General features: G+C 44.5%; 1 protein-coding gene across 7 annotated transcripts in view; it reads right to left on the reverse strand.

Moving 5' to 3' along the window:
* PTPRM (protein tyrosine phosphatase receptor type M) overlaps nt 1–23,060 on the reverse strand; it is a 687,660-nt gene that overhangs the window by 374,297 nt on the left and 290,303 nt on the right. For all 7 annotated transcript variants that reach the window (XM_084778137.1, XM_084778138.1, XM_084778136.1 and 4 more), the window contains exon 5: nt 8,047–8,162. In XM_084778137.1, coding sequence (XP_084634263.1) covers nt 8,047–8,162 — 116 coding nt within the window. The remainder of the gene's footprint in view (nt 1–8,046; nt 8,163–23,060) is intronic.

The following is a 23,060-nucleotide window of genomic DNA, read 5'->3' on the forward strand; positions in this document are numbered from 1 at the left end:
ATCCTTGAAATTACAACTTTAGGAACTGTAAGTGCAGAGAACCGGGGGTGTGGTGGCGCATGCCTTTAATCCCAGGCAGATGCAGGCAGATTTCTGTGAGTTCGAGGCCAGCCTGGCCTACAAAGCGAGTCGAGGACAGCCAGGGCTACACAGAGAAACCCTGCCTCAAAACAAAACAAAATAAAAAGCAAAAAACAAACAAACAAGAAAGAATTTTCAAAATGGGAAAACCTTTTCTGTGGCAGAAAAGAGTCAGTAGGTGATACTAAGATGCATACTTACCACAGTGTGGGGGGGTAGGTTACACAAACATATTTAAATACTTATCAGATTAATTACTCATTACTGATATCATTTATGCTTAAGGTATTACCAATAACTTTATACAAGTATATATACTTTATATACAAGTATACAGACATATGTAAATGTATGTATCTATAACTTTGTACAAGTATATAAATCCCATTTTGGAACCAAATGTTAATTCAGGTTTGTAATTCAGACAAGAGTTGAGGTTGAGTCAATGGAAGAACAAAAGGAAACCAAAACCAGCACCAGCACCACCACAAACAACAACAATAACAACAACAAACGAGGCATCTACAGAAGCAACAGGTGGTAGTGGTAGCTGTGTAGTTTAGGCTGAAGCAGCAATGCATTAAGGGTCTGGAAGTGTTGGGGAAAACAACAGAAGAGGAAGTCCTGGAGGAAGGACCAGGTGTAGTCAGGAATACAGGGCATAGAGAGAAGCCAGGGAAAATGCCAGAAAGGGGTGGATTGGTGTCAGATGAAAATCCACACTTTGGACGGGGACATTTCTCCCTGGCCCCCAATATCCTGACGTTACACATTACTGAGAGACTCCTTGCTCCTTGATGCTGAACTCAGACAGATCCAACAGATGCTTTGGATTCCAGACAAGCTCCTTGCCAGATGAACGCTCTGAGGAGCATGTGAGTTTGTGTTCATGGAAGAGAGGATGGGAGACAGAAGAGAAGGAAGAGAGCTTCGTCATCCCGCTGCACTGTGGACCAGCTGTGGAAAATGCCCTCCCCCCCCCCCCCAGCATATCCCACTTAGGGTGTTAGGTACCTGAGGCTGTAAGAGACAAAAATAGTTGTAGAAATAGGATGATTCCCAATGTAGCCACACCCCTGACACACGCAGGGAAAGCCTGGCCACAGGGACAGTAAATGGTTTTCAGCGAGTGACTGAAAGGTTGAGTGAGTTGATTCCCAGAAGCCCTTTTGTCTCCAGAGTCACTTTCTCTGGCTAGAATTAACTGGAAATTGTGAAGAGCAGTGGCCTGCTCTGATCCCCTTAGCAGTTGAAGTGGCAAGCCTTCTAGGCTCCTCTCCGGGGGCCTTTTCTGTGGCAGCAATGAGCAGACAGAGAAATGTGTTAGAACCTTGGGTGCTACCCAGATGTCAGGAGCGTCTGGGTAGGACTGCCTTTGTCCTATTTGCACAGCTGAACAATGAAAGCCCCTCTTGAGATGGAGCTAGCAAGGTGCCTAAGTGACTTCTCCTCATTTTTCCCAGTGTAAGAGGGTGGCAGCCCCACCAAACACCAGGGCCGTGATTCTTAACACAAAGACAGCACAGTGTGCAGTGATCCTGAGAGTTTTCTGTGATACGGTCTGCCACGGAAAGATAGCCAAGACAGAGCACAGCAATCCCATGTCCAGGGCAGCCAAAGAATCACTGCTCCAACTTTTGTGAGTTTCATCAAAGACCCATAATGATGGTGCCTGAGAACAGTCTCACCGAGTTAAGTATGGCCCTTTGTGAGTCCTAGAGCATCTTAAAGTGTGCACGTGTTCCAATGTGAGCAAGCCAGGAAAAAGTACTGATGTGATTTCAATTATACTTACAGCCTTCCTCAGGCAGTGGATCACTTGAGGACTTGTAAATGAACAGTGATTTGCCACCAAAAGGAGTCGCATTAAGTCTTTCAGGAATATCTACGCTATCATCAGAGCAACGGCTGAAGAGAATTGAGGCCCAGGAAGTGAGCAGTGGTTTGAGTAAATTAATCAATCTTGGGCATTTTAGAGCTGTTCTGAGTGGTTGAGCTTAGCAGAGGACAGGCACATGAGTGGGGATGAGCTACTGGGGATGTCCTGTCTCCCACAGCAGGGAGAGCTGTGGTTACCCACTTTCAAGCAAGCCCCACCCCCAACCACCACTGAGGTCACTAAGGACCAGCAGCAGCAGCGCAGGGGAAATTTCCTCCCTTTGGCGCACCTCAGCTAAACAGACCTTCGCTGAATAGCTCAGCAGATCTGGCTTCTCCAGCCCATGGCCTTTTCTGCTTGGTAATTAAGACACAGAACTGCTAAACTGCAGAGGAGCAACAAAGTCTGTCTGCATCTGCTGCTGCCCCCGAGACCCTGAGCCAGGGCCACCACACCTGCCGTCCTTTCTCAGGGGAGAGCCTCAGATTTTTGAAAGTGGGATAAGTTAGTAAGACCCAAGATAAGCATGAGAGAGAGAGAGAGAGAGAGAGAGAGAGAGAGAGAGAGAGAGAGAGAGAGAGAGAGAGAGAGAGAGAGAGAGAACAGTTTTATGAGGGTCAGAGTCCTTAGGCCAAAGGACAGGAGCCCTGCTGGGTCGGCAGAAGACTCCGAAGTGTCTCTTCCACCCTCTGACCTATAGTCCAAACACAAAGCCACTTCCAATCTCAACCTTAAGGCTGCTGTGCAGCAAGCGCTCCCCTTCCCCCCTTACCAACCTCTGCAGCTTTACTCCAAACATGCACCAGCCTCTTCTGACCATGTTACACGAGATCACTAAATGACTTTGGGTAATTAGCTCACCCCAGGATCTCCTAGATCCCTCCCACACTCTTGGGGACATGCTGTAAACCTTCCTCTTTAAATTGGAGTAATCCCAAACCACACCAGGTAGAGACACATGGTCCAAGCTGGAAGGCTTTCTGCGGTCTCTGAATGCTTAGATTTGGCAAATAGATGCAGCTGTGGATGGGTAACTGACTAAAACAATAATGGATGTGATTTTCCCCACTCAGAGAGTTAGACAGTAAATGGTTCCTATAGCAACGGAAGACAGTCCACTTTCCCTGCTCCTGGCATTTTCTGTGTGGTAAGTGATGTTAAATTTATGCTTTAATATATATGGTATAAAATACCCAAGTTAAGCTTGCTGAAGGAACCATAATTTTGCCTCTTTACAAATCATTTTGTAGCTTTCATAACTAATAGCAAAACGGTTCTGATATACAGTCGTGATTTCCCCCTCATCATCTATAAATGAAGCTAAAAGCCACCACAAAATGTAGACCACGTGTGACCAGTCCTACCTCACCATCCAGAAAAATGTGCATGTGACCTCACACACAGACACACAAGTTAAAATGATGATTTTTTTAATGGAAATGTAAATTCCTTCACAAAGTTTATGAATCCTTGACAAATGTCTAGGTCTCCCACTGGGCTACGCAAAGAGCAGTGTGGTTAGGAGACAGTTCTAGTGACCATTGCCCGAGTATTAGCCTTAGCTCTTATTACCAACAATGTGCCCCAAGAAGAGTGAACAGAATTCGCCAGGCCTCAGCTATATTTCCTATAAGTGGGCACTAGCTTCTGCAAAGATCAATGAAAAAATTTATCTATAAAGCAAAAATCAAAGTTCAACTATCACCTTATGAGGGTACCTGGTACCTGGCTGCTCTGTGAATGTCATTATATATTTTTCCAGCACGTGTAGAAATTAGTGACGCAAGTACCGTTCCTACCATCTGGGTCATCTTTTCACACTGGACTCTGCTGTGCATCAGAAAGGCTGCTCATAAGAGAGTCATTCCAGTTCATCACAAGATCTCAATCTCTCTCTCTCTGTGTCTCTGTCTCTCTCTGTGTGTCTCTGTCTCTCTCTGTCTCTCTCTGTGTCTCTGTCTCTCTCTCTGTCTCTCTCTGTGTCTCTGTCTCTCTCTGTGTGTCTCTGTCTCTCTCTGTCTCTCTGTCTCTCTCTGTGTCTCTGTCTCTCTCTGTGTCTCTCTCTGTCTCTCTGTCTCTCTCTGTGTCTCTCTCTGTGTCTCTGTCTCTCTCTGTGTCTCTGTCTGTCTCTCTCTGTCTCTCTCTGTGTCTCTGTCTCTCTCTGTGTGTCTCTCTGTGTCTCTGTCTCTCTCTGTGTGTCTCTGTCTCTCTCTCTGTCTCTCTGTCTCTCTCTGTGTCTCTGTCTCTCTCTGTGTCTCTCTCTGTCTCTCTCTCTGTCTCTCTCTGTGTCTCTCTCTGTCTCTCTCTCTGTCTCTCTCTGTGTCTCTGTCTCTCTCTGTGTGTCTCTGTCTCTCTCTGTCTCTCTCTCTGTCTCTGTGTCTGTGTCTGTCTCTGTGTCTCTCTCTCTGTGTCTCTCTCTGTGTCTCTGTCTCTCTCTCTGTGTCTCTGTCTCTCTCTGTGTCTCTCTCTGTGTCTCTGTCTGTCTCTCTCTGTCTCTCTGTCTCTAACTAACTAAAAGTGTCTAAGATTACCTGAGCTCTTATTGAGCTCAGATGCAACACTTTGATTATAAGTAGCTAAGCAGAATCATACAACTATCAAATCAATTATACCCATATCTAGACCAACAATTAAAATATATTAAATTCCAACCAAGGTTATATTTTTTTTTCCTCTAAGAAAACACTCCCAAATTAGGGGCTTACAGAGAAGTAGGTTTCTGTGAAGGTGGAAGGGGCGAAGTCATCTAGCCACCTCTCTGGCACAGGTGTCACCATGGGCAAGCTCGAGCAGAGTGACCTTATCAGAGGTGCATTTCTATGCCTTTTATCAGGTCCCAGGACAGCCACTTTTTTTTTAATGCCACTCTGAGAATAGTTAAAGTGTTAAAATGGAAAGACAACCTAGTGCAAAGGTCTGAGAAGTAACGATTTAGGAGAGCTGATACTGTGAGCGCTGAAATGCCTTTCACAGAGGCCCGCTCTCATCAGTCTACCTGGACAACTTTGCATGGTGTCTGCTGTCTACCCTAGGTGGCCAGAAAGGATTCCACAGACTTTATACACACCTTCCTGCTAAAGGTGCCGTCTGTGGGCAGAAGCCAAGTGGCCTTAAGCAAGCATCCAAGGAAGGCAACGTTTGTGTCAACATAAACTGGCCTCTCAGGTTCACTTGGAGAGGAAATTTCATCTATGATGGAACAGCCACCCTGCAGCAGCAAGTACCTCACAGGAGCTTAGTATTCCATGCACCCCCAACCAAACATCTATCATAGATTTCCACATCTTGTTTTACTCTTGGGGAGACTTATACCACAGAGAAACCTAGGAAATATTTTATCCTCATTCTATTTTGTGCCTGGATCTCAGAGTTCTTTTAAAGACCCTGGTGAGTTGACATACAGAAAACCATTTCTATAAGAGCTACAGCTTCAGAAGCACTGTGTGGCAAGGTTCCCTCATCGGACAGGTTTGGAAGAACAATTCAGTGCTGAGATCGGCTTACGTTTGCAGATGTTTGCATATACATAATGAGTTAATAAGATTGAGATTTGGGCTAGGGGAATGGCTGAGTGGATAAAGGACTTGCCACACAAGCTTGTGTACTGGAATCCACGCAAGAGACAGGCAGGCATGGCGGCCTCCTGTGATCTCAGCATCAGGAGGCAGACACAGGGCATCCGCTGGGCAAACTGGCTATTTAAGCTATAACTTACTATACCCATTGAACTTGGCTTCAGGTTAGTTACTTTCAAACCCTGCTTCACAATGGAATCACTTGGGCAGCATTTGATGAAACACTGAATGGTGGTCCCTCCTCCAGGCCCACTCAATCAGAATCTGAGAGTAAACCTGAAATTCCTTAACTGCCCAAGGTAGTTCTGTAGTCAAGGCGGAATAGACACATCTAACCTACGGCAAGATGCCCCGTCTCCTCCCCAAATAGAAATCAGCTCATAGCTTGCTAAACACGGTTTACAACCAACATTTCCACCACTGGTGATAGAGTAAAGACTGGAGTCCCAAACTAACCGAGCTGAAGTAGAGGATCCAAGTCTGGGAAATGCGTAAAATCTAAGAGCAAACTCTGTCCTCAATGGGACAGTGAGTCCCTGGGAATATGCCCTGTGACCTGGGAGCTCCCACTTTATACCGCGTCCTCCTAAGGGATGTGCACAAGAAAAGCAAGAGCAATAAACAAGTTTTCCATAAATAATTAAGGACTGCACGGATAATGATGAAAAGAAGAGTGTCACTTTTAAAAGGTGGTAAATGCTTTGTGGAAAGTGTCAAGAAAAAAATGTCTATCTCCTCCATCAAGCACAACAGACAGCCGATCTGGATCTCATTAACACCAACATCCGCCCACTCGGGCAATACTCCTATATCCCCAGCCTGATAATTCACAGTAACTGAGATGTAGGATAAAAAGGAAAGAAAGTTAAACGCTCATATTAATCGTCATAGGCTACAAAAAAGCTTTTACAGTAGTGATTGTGAAACTTTTAGAAACGAAGAGACAAGTAAGGGTGGATTTAGATCACACGATTCTAAACACCCATCCCTCCTTCCTGGCAAGAAAGTCTCTGACAAGAGCCAGGATACAGAGAAAAGGGGGGTGACATCAGGCAGAAGGGCAAGGCATGCTCCGTGCAGAGGCCATGAGAAACAGCCTCCTCAGACCGCCTTCCCACCTGACAGCCCACTGTGGGCTCCGCCTGAAAAAGAATGCTTGGCTGCCTCACACTTCCTCCAGAAACCAGAGCAATGCAATTAACCAGCTAAGCTGCGGTGGCTAAAAAGGATGAAAGATTTAAAATTCACACGAGTGTGACACCATCATGCACATTTGACACTTGAGTGTGAAGTATGGTAAGAGGCAGGCACACATGTGCGGGAAGAGAAACAAGACAAGACAGTAGAAGCCGACTGTCATGACAGTGGCTACAGAAGGGTTAAAGCACAGAGGGCTTCAGCCTGGTAGCAAACCCCAAAATCGTAAAATAAAGTAATAAAATAAAAATGCAAAAGGCCTGAGGCTGTGTTTTTGGGGGAGCACAGGTCTAGCCTGTGTAAGGACCCAAGTGTGATCCCAGCACTGCAAAAACAAAACAAACAACTGACTCCACAAAAGGAGGAAAGAAAGGGGGAAACGCACTCTAGGAGATCTGAAGAACGAGTAGCCTGTAGATTAATACTCAATTATTAATTAATAATAAATATTAATAAATAAATAAAATTAAAATTAATTAAGATTACTACTTAAAAGAAACAAGACTCAATGAGACCGGAGGTCAGTAGGGAGACGAACACCACCCGCCTCCAGAAATACATCCTGAAGCCTAGGGAACTGAGTGGCATTCTGAGGGGAGAAGGTCACTGGCATCCACTCGGTCTGTCACAACTCCCCAGAGTGGGCCCAGGTTCCAGGAACTGCCTGTCACTCAGAATGTATAGGGTAGGATTTGCAGGACAGAAGCCTCGCAGGCTGTGCTTACCTGAAGACACACTCACAAGCATTACTTCAGTGCTTGGCATTAGGAGGTTATTTCCTACGTTCTTTTCTAATGTGAATTGCCCACAAAGGCAAGCTCTCTCCACTCATATGTGTGTGTGTGCTTGCGTGCATGTGTGTGTGTGTGTGTGTTTAGAGAGATAGTGACAGAGAGAGTGAAACAGAGGGAAAGAGAAAGAAACAGAGAGAGACAAAGATAGACAGACAGAGAGATGAGTGAGTGACACGTTCTTTTTATTGTTTTTTCTCGGGGGAGAAAGGCATTATAGTTTAAAATTTACAGTTTTCGTTCTTTCTTTTCTTTTTTTTTTTTTTTTTGGCTAAATCTAATTTGACAAAATCTGTCCAAGGAGATCACCAAGAAAAATCAGTGGGAAAAGCAGGAATTCCAAAAAGGCAAGTAAAGAAAACTGCCTAGCTTATGCAATAAGCTTAGAAACCTGGAGATCTAAATGTGGAAGGAATGTTCTAGAACAGTGACGGCTGCGGGGTCTCCAGCCCCTCCTCCAGGACACTGTGGCTGTCTTTTTTGCCATCTGTCAGGATGCTGAACGGTGGTGTGGTACACGTACCTGAAGCCAGAGCCGGTCCCCAGCCACGGTCCTGCCTATGGCGTTGCACTGGAAAGTTGCGGACTGGCCGGCGTTCACCTCCACATTCTGAATCCTCAGGAAGTGGGGGGTTCTAGCTACAGGAGGGAAAAAAAGAAGTCAGGAGATTAAAAGTGGGACCTGTAGCTAGAACATCCACTCTACCTAGCAGGTACATTTCCCACTGGGCCCTTTGCACTGTGCTCATCCTGGGAGAAAAAGAATGTTTTTGCTTACAAAAGCTTAAAGACGTCTCTGCTCTTGTAAAGGGCATCATGGAAGGTTTTTGGTGTGTGTGCTCTGTGGAACAAGAAGAGGAGGGGGCGGCGGGGAAGCCAGGCAATCTGGGATAGAACCAAAAGAGAAGAGATTTCATTGTTCCTGCTGTGCAAATTACCGTAGCTCAGCAGTCTCCTTGTAATAACAGATCTGTATTAATAAAGATTATGCTGACGCCTAATTGATGTTTTGAACAAAAACATATTAGATATTTATACTCATAATGTGAAAAGAACAGTAAGAAGTTAAATGATGTTGTCAAGGAAACTTTAAAACCCAAATACAGAGCTGTGCATAATATATATTTTAATACAACTAATTGGTATGCAACATTTCCTCTGTAATATTTCCCAGCTACCAAAAATACTATCCCAAAAGACACACTCTCTGAACGATGCTGGGCCTGCCCCAGCCGGGTGAGTTCTGCTGATTCTTATTTCTAATTCAAGAAATCCAAATGACTCCAGAAGCTAAGCCATGCAGTCGCCTGTCAGCACAGGACAGCTGCCTCCATCAAGGAAGGCTCTGCTCAGCTGGAGGAGTCTACCCTAATTTCCACAGCACACTTAAAACGGGTGTCAGAAACCGTAATCGGTCAGGGCTTGGGTGTTGTGCAACTTTGACTTGGAAAGGATTCTCCCATTGCTGTGACAAAGTCAAGGGCAGAGAAGGGGGCGGGCGAGGGCAGGGAGGAGGTGAGTTGATGGCATTTTGTGGGTGGGGCAGACGAGGCCTTTGAGTGTCCTCTCACTGCGGTGGGCTCCTCCAAGCTGTGCACGGACTGTTTTGAAGAATGTTATGCCCTAGTCTGGAGACCCAGTGACTGTAAACTAACACTCGTGTGAGCCCAAGTGGAACGTAATTAGAACTGGGAGTACGTGGCAAACGAAGAACAATGAATTTTAATACCAGTTGCAGAGGAAAAGCTCATTAGTATTTGGAGGCCAGTAATAAGTCACTGCATTCACCACGCTTAGTGTGCAAAAAGTTCTAAATGGGTCCTCATGGAGCAGTGTGACGATGGGCCACTACTGCTTAGCATTAATTTATTAACTTACGATTCTAAGAAATGCTTCACCAACTCTATCAAATTACTCCTTACTCAAGAATAACATAATTTTTGTTTTGTTTTGTTTTGTTTTGGAAGATCTCTGGAAAATGTCCCTAAATCAAATGTCTCTTCTACCTGGTTGTGGAGGCATCAGACCCCTCCCCCACACCCTGAAAGGGTAGCCCTTGAGTTTTATGTGTCAGGGACTTTTCCAGGGAACACACACACACACACACACACACACACACACACATTCTATGAGGTGGCCATTTTCTCTGGTTTGGGTATAGGAGACTTGTAGATTCTTGGCTAGTATGGATTTCCATCTCCAAAGCCCAGGCCTGCTCACTAAGCCACACTACCCTTTCTAGCCTTCTTGCCTTCCCTGTCTGTCCTAACAGTCCCTGTCCCACACGGGGAGCATCCCCTGCCTGTTGCACCCCTGAAGTATTCTTCTGTAAAGCCCTATCATGCTCTCAGCTTGTCTTTGGATCTTCTGTGACTATGATAGCAAGACCAGATGGAGCTTTGTGTTACTGCCCCTCACACAGCTCGCTTGTGATGGTGTCACTAACTCAAATGCGTGTAAGTTATAGTAACACAACCACAGGCAGGTGACCTTTGGTGTTATTTGCTTGACCTTTCACCTTCCATAGCAGGTTTATTCTCTCCTACCTGCCCATCTCACCTTTGCCTCCACAAAGTTTTGCTACATAAAAAAAATATACCAATTATTTTAGGCTTATTTATACCAAAGGGACCCAATATTAATAAAGATCATAAGACCACTGAGATTTGACTAAATTAAATATGAAGAACTGTTTTCTTGTCAAAGAAAGTTATCACTATGTTTGATCACCAAACACACACATACACACACACACACACACACACACACACACACACTCATTCTCAAACAGACACACACATATACTCATGCACATACTCATTTCCAATTACATAGCACCATGCACAAAGACACACATAGACACACACACACACACACACACACACACACACACACACACACAGAGAGAGAGAGAGAGAGAGAGAGAGAGAGAGAGAGAGAGAGAGAGAGAGAGAGAAGACTTGGGGGCGGGGACTAAGTTAGCATCCTAGTCTTAAAAATCCAAATATCTTTAAGAGGCAACATCATATAATAGTTAGAAAATTGTACAACTAGGACAGGTTGGCTATAAGCCAAGCACACAAGCACTAAAAACCTAAGCATAATACATACAATTACCTTCAGTTTATACATGTAAGGGATAAACAAAATGTGAGTAAATTCCACATTTAGGCTCACACCATATTCCCAAGATTACGTGCATACAAAGATATTCTAAAATCTTCAGACTTTTCCCAGCCCATGACTGCTCCTAAGTGGTTTAGGTAAGGATGCTCAATAGGCAAGTCCAGGTCATGCAACCCCCATGAACTAGCAGGGAAGCACCCCTAAATGCTCACTTCACCCATATGGACATCAACACACAACTGAGAAAATGCTGGCACTGTAGCTCTTCTGTTCCCAGGGGATTTGACAAAGCTGCATCACAGGACTCTGGCATCTGGTTCCAGCAGATCAGCCTTCCTGGGACTCTTAGATATGTGTGAAACTGCCTACAGGCCAGACTCTGGAGGGGTGCTAGATCTACTTCCTCTCAACATCCTATTCTTGGCAATCCTTTCAAGGCATGCCCACTCCTCATGCACTAAGAGAGAAGGCCCTCTCCACTAAGGAAATTGCTCTCCTCAGATCCCAACCTGTCTCAAAGCCTTCCTCCCCTCCATCCTCCCCCTGAGCTCATCTCCCAGGAACAAGGGACACTCTCCACTCGCAGTCACGGCTGCCCTTTCACATCCCTTTTAAAACTGCTTCTGAAATTCTCTTTCCCAAGCCATGAGGCAGCTGTCACTCTGTTCACCCTTCTTGAGATCTCCTCTCATGGTGAAGTGTCATCCATTAGAATGCAGACGTTTTGCCTTCCAGAGCAGACGGGTCTCCCAATGGCTGTCTTCTGTAAACATATAGTCAATGACCAAGAATACAGCAGACACTCTCCAAGAGGTATCTGCAATTCCATATCATCATCATCATCATCATCATCATCGTCGTCGTCGTCGTCACCATCATTGTCATTATCATCACCATCGCCATCATTGTCATCATCATCATCACTATCATCATCATCATCATCACCATCATTGTTGTTATCATCATCATCACCACCATCATTGTTGTCATCGTCATCACCATCATCATCATCACCATCACTGTCATCATCATCACTATCATCATCATCACCACCACCATCGTTGTCACCATCATCACCATCATCATCACTATCATCATCATTGTTGTTATCATCATCATCATCATCACCATCATTGTCATTGTCATCACCATCGCCATCATTGTCATCATCATCACTATCATCATCATCACCATCATTGTCATCATCATCATCACTATCATCATCATCACCATCATTGTCATCATCATCATCACTATCATCATCATCACCACCACCATCGTTGTCATCATCATCACCATTGTCATCTTCATCAACATCTAAAGATCTTAGAAGCAAGGGACCTGTAAAAGTCTACACCAGAATACCTACAAATCAGCCTCGACTGGAGCTCTTGATTATAAGGAAGGAGACACACAAAGATGACGTCCTCAGCATGGTTAGAGAATGACAAACACACATGAGAACAACCATTACATGGAGAATAGATTTTCTTAAAGCCTTAAAGACCTTTCCAGTTGGTGAAGAAAGAACTGGGCACAGAGAGGACATGGGCAATGGAAATCCGTGGCTGGCTCCAAATGTGAGGGAAACACACAATAGTCACTCTAGAGAACCAAATTTCTCTAACGATAACAATAGATACTTAACAGTTAGGCTGACCTAACACGGTATGAGCCTGCTATCTCTGGAGGCAGGGTTTGTGATCAAAGAGCATATATGTGGTACCCTAAGTGTACAGAGTTAGCCTACATTGTAAACTTGACCCAGCCTAGTGTCACCTGAGTAGAGCTTTAGTCGAGGAACTGCCTTGGTCAGATTGGCCCTGGACATCTCTGTGTGGGACCGTCTTCATTATTAATCAATAAAGGAGGACACATCCCACTGTGGGCAGCACCATTTGTAGGCAGGTAGCCTTGCACTAATCAGAGAGAGCCAATGATCCAGCCAGAGTGAACTAGAGAGCAAGGAAAAAACCCCCTCTGCTTCCTGCCCGACTTCCTCGCCTGTGAAGAGCTCCTCGTTTGACGGTAATGCTGCACAGAACAGCATGCACTCCTGCCTTCCGCTTCCCGCCCTGACATCCGTCAAGAAAGGACAGTGACCTGGGAATACACAATGAAATAAACCCTTTTCTTCCATGTGGCTTTTGGCTAGATTGTTTTATCACAGCATCGGAAGGAAACTAGAACACTCAGAAGTCCTATTTATAAACAGCGTCCTACCGAATGTCGCCAGCTCTCAGGGGTTCAATCAAGTCTAAAGAGAGGAGCTTGTCCAGGGAGCAGCCCCTTCTCTTTCTCACCTGCCTTTGTTGTGCTCTGTTTGGCAGCAATGAGTGCCGTCTTTCATTTCCCCAGGCTATCTTTAGGGCAAGGACTTCAACTTCTGGGGAGCCTCTGGGGACACTTTTGTGTAAATGGGCGAACACTAACAGGGTGTGCTTGATTACACAGGCTCCCCAGATCAAGTCCATTTCCTCGTCTCCACCTTTGGAGGGCACCGAGGATGGGGAGCCTCTGCCTAGATTGAGGTCCAGACTCTTCCAGCCTCACCTCGAGAAGTTCTCAGTTGACTAAAGGGCCTCTTCTCAGAGCCTGGCTGATGGCGTGCTCCTTCACCACACACCATCTGTGCACACAACTGCGCTTGCTGCTGTGATGCACTAACACACCATCTGTGCACACAACTGCTCTTGCTGATCTGATGCACTAAGGAATGTTTAGGTCCTCAATAACTTCTTCCAAAAACCTCAAACACCTCAGAGTGGCTCCTTCCCAACCACCTCTCCTTGCTGGAGACCTCCCGTGCTCTCGTAAAAGCGAAACCTTCTCCTGTTACCTCACAGGCTCCCAATGGACTCAGAGATGCCCCCAAACCCAACTGAGGCTAGAAAATAAATGGCTAATTAGACACAACATTTATCTCACATCTTCAAAAAAGAAAATTGGTCAAAGACTTATGCCTTTATATTGACCAAGTAGTAACTTCTTTGATGTGCCAGAAAACAATATAAAAGGAAACAACGTCAAGAATCAACTTTTACTCACATACACACAATGAGCAGTGGTTGTTTGTGTGTGTGTGTTTATCCCTGACTCATGGGCGGAAACTTACAATGATGCTGTGGGAATCTCTATTTGCATCTGACATAGGCACATAAACACATATGGATATTATGCGTGTGAGGTGGCTCCCTGCCTCAAGATGGCATCAACACGTCAGCAGCAGGACCCTATCCATGACCACTGGGGGAGCCAGTTCTTAGATAAGAATTCAAATGTTCAAGGCCACGTGACTTAAGGCTCTTGGTAAACGAGACTGGTTTAATACTGTTGGTTAAGTTGTAAAAACACAGATTAATAAATAGAACATGCTGAGTTAGCAGCATTGAGTATGGTAGAATTCGAGTTTGTTTTATTTGTCAAGTAAACTGATGCTATATTTGATAAATATTTAAGATTATAATAATAAACTTGATTTAAATCAGCAAGTCATTCTGACAACTTTTATTTCATGAACTATTTTTTTTTATAAATTTGCCTAATGAAGCTTTCAGAATCTTCTTGGTAACTAAGTAAAGTAAAATATTTAAGTGTCTATGCTTTCAGTTTCTTATTCTCCCAAGAATATTAAATATATTTGGATCTGTTGAGAAGTATATTCTTTTAACACATAACTGATTTTTACTATGAAACTATGAATTTTTGTTACATGGTTCCAGGATGTGAAAATGGTGTGTTCGTAAAATTTAGTGGTATATGAAATGCTGACATATGTGAACGCAGTTCCCATGTATTTATTATTTAGCTATCATTGTAAAATAAGAGTTACTAATGGCTAGAAGTTGTAACCATTGCATGCATATGCAGAAACAGTAGACGAGATGAAGCAGCTTTGAAAAACATTCAGGAAAAAAAAAGTGTGTTTCATTAGAGGAAAGAGACTGATTCAATCCTAAGATAGTATGATTGCTTTAAAAACTACATTGTGGAGGGGGGAAGGGTAGCTTTATACTGAAACCCTAAGATGGATATGCAAAATTACAAATGAGTTTTTTGGAAAACGATTTTGTCTTGATTTGATGGGACTTATTTACGAATGTATTTTAAGATAGGCTATGGCATACAGTACACAGATGTAAAATCTGTGTGAACGCCTCACTGCTTTTTCTTTCTGTAAAGAAACAAAGCTTTATTGCTGTACTCATAATAAAAAAAGAATAGATAGAAACGGGGTTGTTTCATCTTTTAAGTAATCACTTATTAAAAATCAGGTATTTTCCATTTTACAAGATTAATTGCATGCCTTGTTTATCCTGGACTGTGTTGTCAGAGGAATCATTTCAATACTAAGGGCTAAGGGGAAAGGTCCCTCTCACGCATGGTACCTACCTTACACTCACCCCTCACCTCTTCTGCCTCTCTCTGACCCTCCACTTCTCCATCCCTTTTCCTCTCTTGACCCTTCTCCTCCAGGCTGCCAAGTATCTCCAGATCCCTCCGACTTCCTTACATGTAACTACTGAATTCCCTGCACTGAAGAGTCTGCTAAAGGGCTGACTGCCCTAAAGACCTGTGTCCCCTTTCCCCTACAGTGCCAAGATGCAGACGAGGACTCGTGCCTTCACAGCCCTGCTTTTCCTACTGGAGCCCTGAGGCACAGGTCTGCAACCTGTCCACTGGAGTGCAAATTACAAAAGCCTAAGGCGTACTTAATTTGCAGCATCTTGGACAGAAGTCCTATTGACAAATCCCCAGGGCCATTTTGGAAGGGCAAGGATGGGGTACTCGAATTATGTTGTTTGTCCAGTGATGATGGCTTAAGTATGAGGTATTTGAAAAATAATTTCTCTTTCCTCATCTCTAACATAACTGCCTGAAATGTCTTACCTAAGCTGTAGGCTTATTTCTCCTTCCAGGACAAGCAATATATTAAAAGTTTCAATGTTTTCTTACTATGACATGCGTTTTTAAAAAGTACGTTTCACATTAGAAAATATTTCAGAACATTAAAATAAGGATACTTCCTTTAAAATAATATATTAGTTTGTTTCTAAGAAGTAAGTTTTGAAATGTGCATCTATTTCTGCCAACTTGGCTGTTGTGTATGGAGAGCGTCCCAGAACCCAGTGAGGAGACACCTGACAGCATCCTGGGCTAAAGTGTGGTGGAAAACTGAACTCTGATTCATATAGGATCACAGTGAACTATGATCATTGTGTTAGTTAAGACAATAGAAAGCTAAGTCCTGTGCTCACGGCTCTTAGTGAGAACACAGAGTGCGAAGGAGGTTACCTATATAGGGTAAATATAGGTTAAAATGTACCACGTGGCTGGACATGGTCTCCACCCTCAGCACTTGGAAGCCTAAAGAAGGGAGAGGCCAAGGGGTGAAGCAAACTTGGACAGATGGTAAGATTGTCTAAACAAAGAACACGCAAACATACACAAGTATGCATGCATGCATGCATGTATGTATATCCTACTGAACACAAGCAGAAAAGCCTCAGCACCTGGTAGTAGTATTTCCCTATAACCTGTGCTCTGCAGCTGTGTCTCCCAGAGCCCTGGTAGGAGTTTTTGCCACAGCTCAGCACACTCGTAACAGTCCTTTGTCAAGTTTGAGGATGACCATTAACCTTCTGCTTTTTCATGACAGTCTTACAATTTTTAAATGTTAGCAAGATACCGCCAGCAATTCTCCTTATGAGATGTCCATGGAAAACTATGCCTGTTTATTATTCATCATTGGTTCCCAAACAGGGGGTGATGACATTCCCAAGAGACGTGGGACACTGCTTGGACAGATTCTGCCTGTCACAGTTGGTGTAGTGGTGGAGCTACCGGCACCTAGCAGGTAAAGGCGAGGAGGTTGCTGTGTGTCCTAAGAGGTCAGGACCACTACCATGACCAAGAGCTATCCAGCTTCACACGTCACTAGAGGCAGATAAGAGACACAGGTCTACACCCCAGGTATGGACAGGTGTACCACAGCGTCCATGTGCCTGTGCACATTTCTTTCCATAATGCACAAGGCCGTCAGAGACATTAGTAATTACATTCCTATATAGTCATTTCCATTTTTCGTTATGTTACACTTTTAGGAATTAAATGGCTAACACAAACAAACAAACCCACTCACATTAAAATCAGACAGAGACGTTGTGCTCCTTTCTGTCACACTCACACTCTCTGTCACACTCACACCTGTTTACATTTTCACCACCATGATCTGAGAGTGCTCTTCAATGTGTCCCTTCCTAAAACTGAGAGTTAACCTCGGGCGTTCCACTTGAGTAAGTGATGGACTCTGTGTGCTCTGCTCTGTCTGATACCCTCTTAATAATAACAATAAAACATTTGAGTGTCAGCCTTCCTGCTGACTCCATTGGCAAGGCTCTCGCTGACTTCATCCATGCTGATGTCTGGGCAGATTGCATTCTAAAGGGCCATGTTGTCAACAACTACTGCCTAAACTAGGAGTAACATGGCTCCTTCATCACTGTAATTACTGACGATGGTGCCAGCACTGCCTTTAGAACATGCTGGAGAGATATAAGCCAGGGCTGTCCGATCCTCAGCTTTTGTTTGTTTGTCATCCAACCCCCTGCCCTCTTGTTTTTAAATGTTTGCCACACAGGAACCTACCTCTTCCTACTTAGAGTTGTTTTGACTCTAATGTGGCTTCTCAAAGACTACCAGTGTACATTACTACTTTCTTAGAAAGATGTGGATCCAAAGGATCCATCCTTGTCCAGGTCATATTGGAGAGTGTCTTCTCTTGGAATGACCAACTGCCTTTAATCTAGGAAATAGCATGGATATCATGACACAGGGGATGGCGGTAGCATCTGGCTAGTTCAGCAAAAGCTACACCTTGTGCGGAAAGCAGGTTAAAGACTTAGTTCAAGGGAAAGAGAATGGTCCTGGATGCAGGGCGGAAACTCATGCGCCAGAGTGACGAAGACAAAAGACGATGACGTTCTACTTCCAAAGACAGCTTCCTCCAGGAAGTCTCTGCGGATGCCGTAAGCACAGCTGTCAGTAAGCATCAAGGTAGCATGATGTTCCTGGACCTAGAGCCTCCTTCAGTGTGCAAGATGGTCCTGAGTCCTAGAGCCTCCTTCAATGTGCAAGATGTTCCTGAGTCCTAGAGTCACCTTCAGTGTGCAAGATGGTCCTGAGTCCTAGAGCCTTCTTCAATGTGCAAGATGTTCCTGAGTCCTAGAGTCACCTTCAGTGTGCAAGATGGTCCTGAGTCCTAGAGCCTCCTTCAGTGTGCAAGATGGTCCTGAGTCCTAGAGTCACCTTCGGTGTGCAAGATGGTCCTGAGTCCTAGAGTCACCTTCGGTGTGCAAGATGGTCCTGAGTCCTAGAGTCACCTTCGGTGTGCAAGATGGTCCTGAGTCCTAGAGTCACCTTCAGTGTGCAAGATGGTCCTGAGTCCTAGAGTCACCTTCGGTGTGCAAGATGGTCCTGAGTCCTAGAGTCACCTTCGGTGTGCAAGATGGTCCTGAGTCCTAGAGCCTCCTTCAGTGTGTAAGACAGTCCTGAGTCCTAGAGCCTCCTTCAGTGTGTAATACGGTCCTAAAGTCACCTTCAGTGTGCAAGATGGTTCTAAGTCTTAGGCACATCTTCAGTGAGCACAATGGTTCTAAGTCCTAGAACCTCCTTCCACGGGCAAGTGATTTAAGGGGGACTCCACACTGTGATTCTCATTTCACCACATTGCATTTGGGCATCAACACCTGCAACTTGTAATTCCTCTAAATAAAGGGAAAGTCCTTACACACAAGCCTTTTTCTTTGGAAGATAGAGATCTCTTTCAAATACTCATTTAAAGGAGTAACAATTTAAAAAGATGACTCAGGCAAGGTATTCCATGTACTTAGCCCTCAACAGAATTCTGTACTGTTTGAAATAACTGACTTATCCTTGCTAGGTGGAAATGAGGCCAGCAAAATTTGGAACTCAAGCCAAGCCGCAAGCACCAACTTTGCCAAACTACTTTAATTGGAATTCCAGGTATAGCATCTTCAGAATGGAAATTCCCATCCATTTCATATTGAAAAAGAAACATTCCCTCTCTCTCTAAATTTATAGGCACATTTTATTTCCTGTGTCGCCTTTCAGAATGTTCCACCAGCTTCTTGCAAAATCCGCGGGAGCTCAACAAACTCCGTGTCTTCCATGAATAACAAACAGCCTTGGTTTACTCTGCCTTTCCTCCTGCCTGCTGCATTCCACTGCTTTATACAAAGAGAAAAGTTCTCAAACATTAATTGATCCCCAATCAGCCTTTGATCCCCAAAGCATGAGTTATCATTGACCAAGACACAAACCTCCTTGTAGATGCTTCATTACTATTGACTCTTCAAAGCCTGCGTCAAGATCCAGGCAACAAAATCAGATCAGAGTAATTGGCAAGATCAAAGTGCAAACTGAAGAGGGGACGGAAAACGAGAGGCCCTAACCCTCTTATTTTCATTTACATCTTAATGTGATGGCAAAGGCTGGCATGAATGAGAAGTGTGCCCGACAGCCAGAATAACCGAGCAGGGGCCTCTCCTCACTGCCCCTGCCTCCACAAGCAAGGAAGCACTGCCAAACAGAGGAGCCGGAACTGCCCAGTCAACACTGGCAAATGCTGTCCTGGGCATGCATGCTCCAAACTCCGAAAGGGTCACCCAGTCTAAGAAATCCATCAGTTTAATTATTTATACTAACTATTTCTCAGGAAATGATCCAAGAGTGGTTATAAAAATGGATACTTAATCATGGACAATGCAGGCTAAGGATCTCTTCCTTGACACACTGAGACCAAAGTGGGTTCAAATGTCAGATATTGTCATATTTCTAGTATTTGCACACATATAAGGGGGCGCCTTGGAGATGGGGTTCAAGTGTAAGCAAAATGTTCATTTGTGTGTCACACATATCTTCTATACACAGACTAAAGGAGATTGGTGCAATGAACTCACGGTAGACTTCAGTGTCTCTGTGCTTTCCCGTGAATTCAGGCGCAGTGGGAGTGAAAATACAACCAAAAAATCATTCACTTTACAGGATAAATTTGTAGGTCATTTAAATTACAATTCAATAAATATGTGGTTTATAATACATAAAAATATACATTAACACCACACGGTGATAATAGCAATACCTAGAGGGCTGGCTGGGGCTCATGTCCATAAAAGCGGCAGTGGGAATACTGAAGTCTGAGGGTCGTGAGTTCAAGGAGCGTCTAATGTACACAGTGAACACTTGCCACACACACACACACACACACACACACACACACACACACACACACAAATCAAGGTGCAACACAGCATTAGCAGATGCGCAGCTCATAGCGTGTTTAAACAAAGAAGATGTTTATGAAATCGTCAACGTCCTCAGTTTTTCCTACTGGGATTACTGAATGAAATTCAAGATGCATTTTTAGTGTGTGCACCAAATTCAAGAATTATCCATGTTTATTAGAAGGGCCGTAAGCAGACAGCTGCTGAGTCTGCACAGCCATCTCCACATTCCAGGCTGATCTGGCATCTTACTGTCACTACATTAATATCAATTTTATGAGCAACTGCATCCATATATGAGAACAATTACTGTTGAGAAACCGCTATAATGCTGGCTCATAAACCCATGTGAGTCCAAATAGGAGCCTTCAGGGTGAAGGCAGCCAGACTCAGCAACTCTGTGTCCCCGTGGAAACCAAGGTTTACCTGGGGAGTATTTATGCTCCTTTGAGAAACTAAATGTAATCAGCATCAACATTTCAAAACCAATTGATTATTATTTAGTAATCTTGGTATGAAATCTCACAAAATATTACCTGTAAAGCTTTCTATTTTAATATCAAGCCAAATGCCTTTATCCTTATTATTTTTATCTGCGCTTTTTCCCTATAAACTCACAGATTCCAGGAAGAGATAACTGCTGAAGAGATATCGCCAGACCCTCTTACAGCTTACAGTTCACAGGGCCACCTCACCATCTATCAACTCAGCCACTGGCCTGCAGTCTCATTCTATGTCTCCTAAGGCAACTTGCAAAGCCAATGGCATAGGAAGCCGACCCCACAGGAACGGACACCACCACAACACTGCCGCACATACACTGCAGGAGCATAGCGACGGGCGGTTAAGCATTGAGTCTTCATGTCCGTGATAAACACACAGCCTGGAACCCAGTGGAGAGCAGGAGGCTACATTTGAGGAACTCCTCTGTCAGCTGGAGGCCATATGTAGAAGAACCCAGGATGCAGGCTTAGGATGCCCTGGGTAACCTCAGCTGCTAATTCCCTCACCTGCGTCCATCGCTGCAGCAACACCTGCCCTGCAGGCACCTTGCTTTAAGAAATAGGAAGGCAAGACACATGGTAGTGCTCAGCACTGAGGAACCATGCAGAAGCATGGGGCTGTTTTCTGTCCGCCTTTTACACAGCGACTCAGGAGCCATGAGCATGCGCGTTAGCAGATCCTGGAGCACTTTTCAGAGCTGGAGGCTACGGTGGCGCCACAGACTTGGCCAAGTTCCAACTCAGATCATTATATTCTGTTTCCTGAATTCGCCCAGATGTTTCAGCTAGTTACCGCCTTGTTCAATTTATTTATTTATTTTTAATACCTTTTCTGGGGAAAAAAATTGGGGAGATTCCTTGAGAACGCCTCCAACTTGCTGATACAGAAGAAAAGGCAAATGTGACCATGTGGCCACAGTAATGGCAGCTTTGGTCATGAGCCTGTACCCGAGGCGGCCTTCGAGGACAAGAAGAAGACATCAGTGAGAGGGAAGGCCCCGCTGGTGTCATGATGCCCTTGCGGGATAACGGCTGCACAGGCGCTCTCTGTAGCCACAGTGGACTGTCTAATGACCTACTCTAATTCAGGCAACTGAGGAAGTGCGGACCTCTCCCTGCAAGCGTGTGCATTTTTAATAGCGTGGCTCTAACCATTCTTTCATGATTTGGACAGGGGCCATCAACAGAGACCCAGGAAATGGCAGCGACTTGCCAATTTCTTTGCATGCCAGGCATTCTAAAAATAAGGCCGGCTGCCATCGTTCCGATGGCTGAAAGTGTAAAATCTGACAATATCAATTCTGGGAAAGGATACAGGGGAAATAAAACTTCCATGCACCACCGGTGGAATGTAAACTGGCTCAGACACTCCTCATAGCAATCTGGAAGCAGCTGATAAATTTTCCGCCGAATCCCTCACATTCCATCTACTTGGCTTCTCAGACATATACATATATTTTTCCCGTGGAGACACACCCATGCTTCACCACAACAATAACTGTAATAGACACAAACAGAAGAGGAGGCACCAAATGCTCAAAAATAAGTGTAGGCTGTGATATATTCCTATGTCAGAACACCATGAATTGAGCTTGAAAATGTAAGTGAGAAGGGGGAAAGGAAAACAAGACTAAAGTTAGCACTCCACATCCACACATTTTCCACATGCACATCCAGCCAACTATGAACAGAAATCGTCAGGAGCAACAGAGACTTTACTGTGTACAGACCCTTGCCCCACCCTGTCCTGCTTACAATCACAAAGCCTTTTAGTCATTCTCCTTACTGTAAGTAATCAAGAGATGACTCAAAGACACAAAGAAGGTGCAGGAACCATGCTCTCCTTTAAGGCATCCATGGACTCTGGGTTCTGTGGACCAACTGCCAATGGACATCACGGGACAGAAACACAGAAAAATGTACACGGATGATTACTATTCATTAGAATATATGGAAGGCAAAACTAACAACTTTGGGAAAACTAACATTATGAATAGATACTGCTTAAAGAAACATAGTCCATACATATATGTACACTCATACACATGTGTGTTCACACATATATAAACATGTATATACATGCACTTTCATATACACACATACAGATGTGCCCATAGACATACCCACCTGAATGTGCACACACACCGCATACATACATACATACACATGCATACACACATATACATACACATACAGACATGCACATAGGTATACCCCAAATATAGACAGGCACATAGGCATACCCACATGCCTGCACACCCATACACACATACACACACAGGTTATTTGTGTATTTCACTGCCCAGCATAGTAGCTTTCTTAGTTTAAACATGACCATAGGACTGCTAATGCTGCTTTCCCGGACTGCAGCAGATGTAGCCACTTGACCTGTCCTGATGACCTTATCTGGGTTTACATCTAAGGCCAAGGACACAAAGGTCCAGTAGAAGCGGAGAAGTTCCAGCTCCTGGACAAGCAGCTCCTCCTGGCGAGGGCAGGAGACAGATGCATAGACGGCCCCTCTGCCACGGTGTTACCTCCGGTCTGCCTTCTCAGCCTCCGTTTACCCTAAGCCACCTCCCCAGCCTCACATTAGCTTTCTA

This window comes from Acomys minous (assembly GCF_964271855.1).
Source record: "Acomys minous genome assembly, chromosome: 4".
Taxonomy (NCBI): Eukaryota; Metazoa; Chordata; class Mammalia; order Rodentia; family Muridae; genus Acomys; species Acomys minous.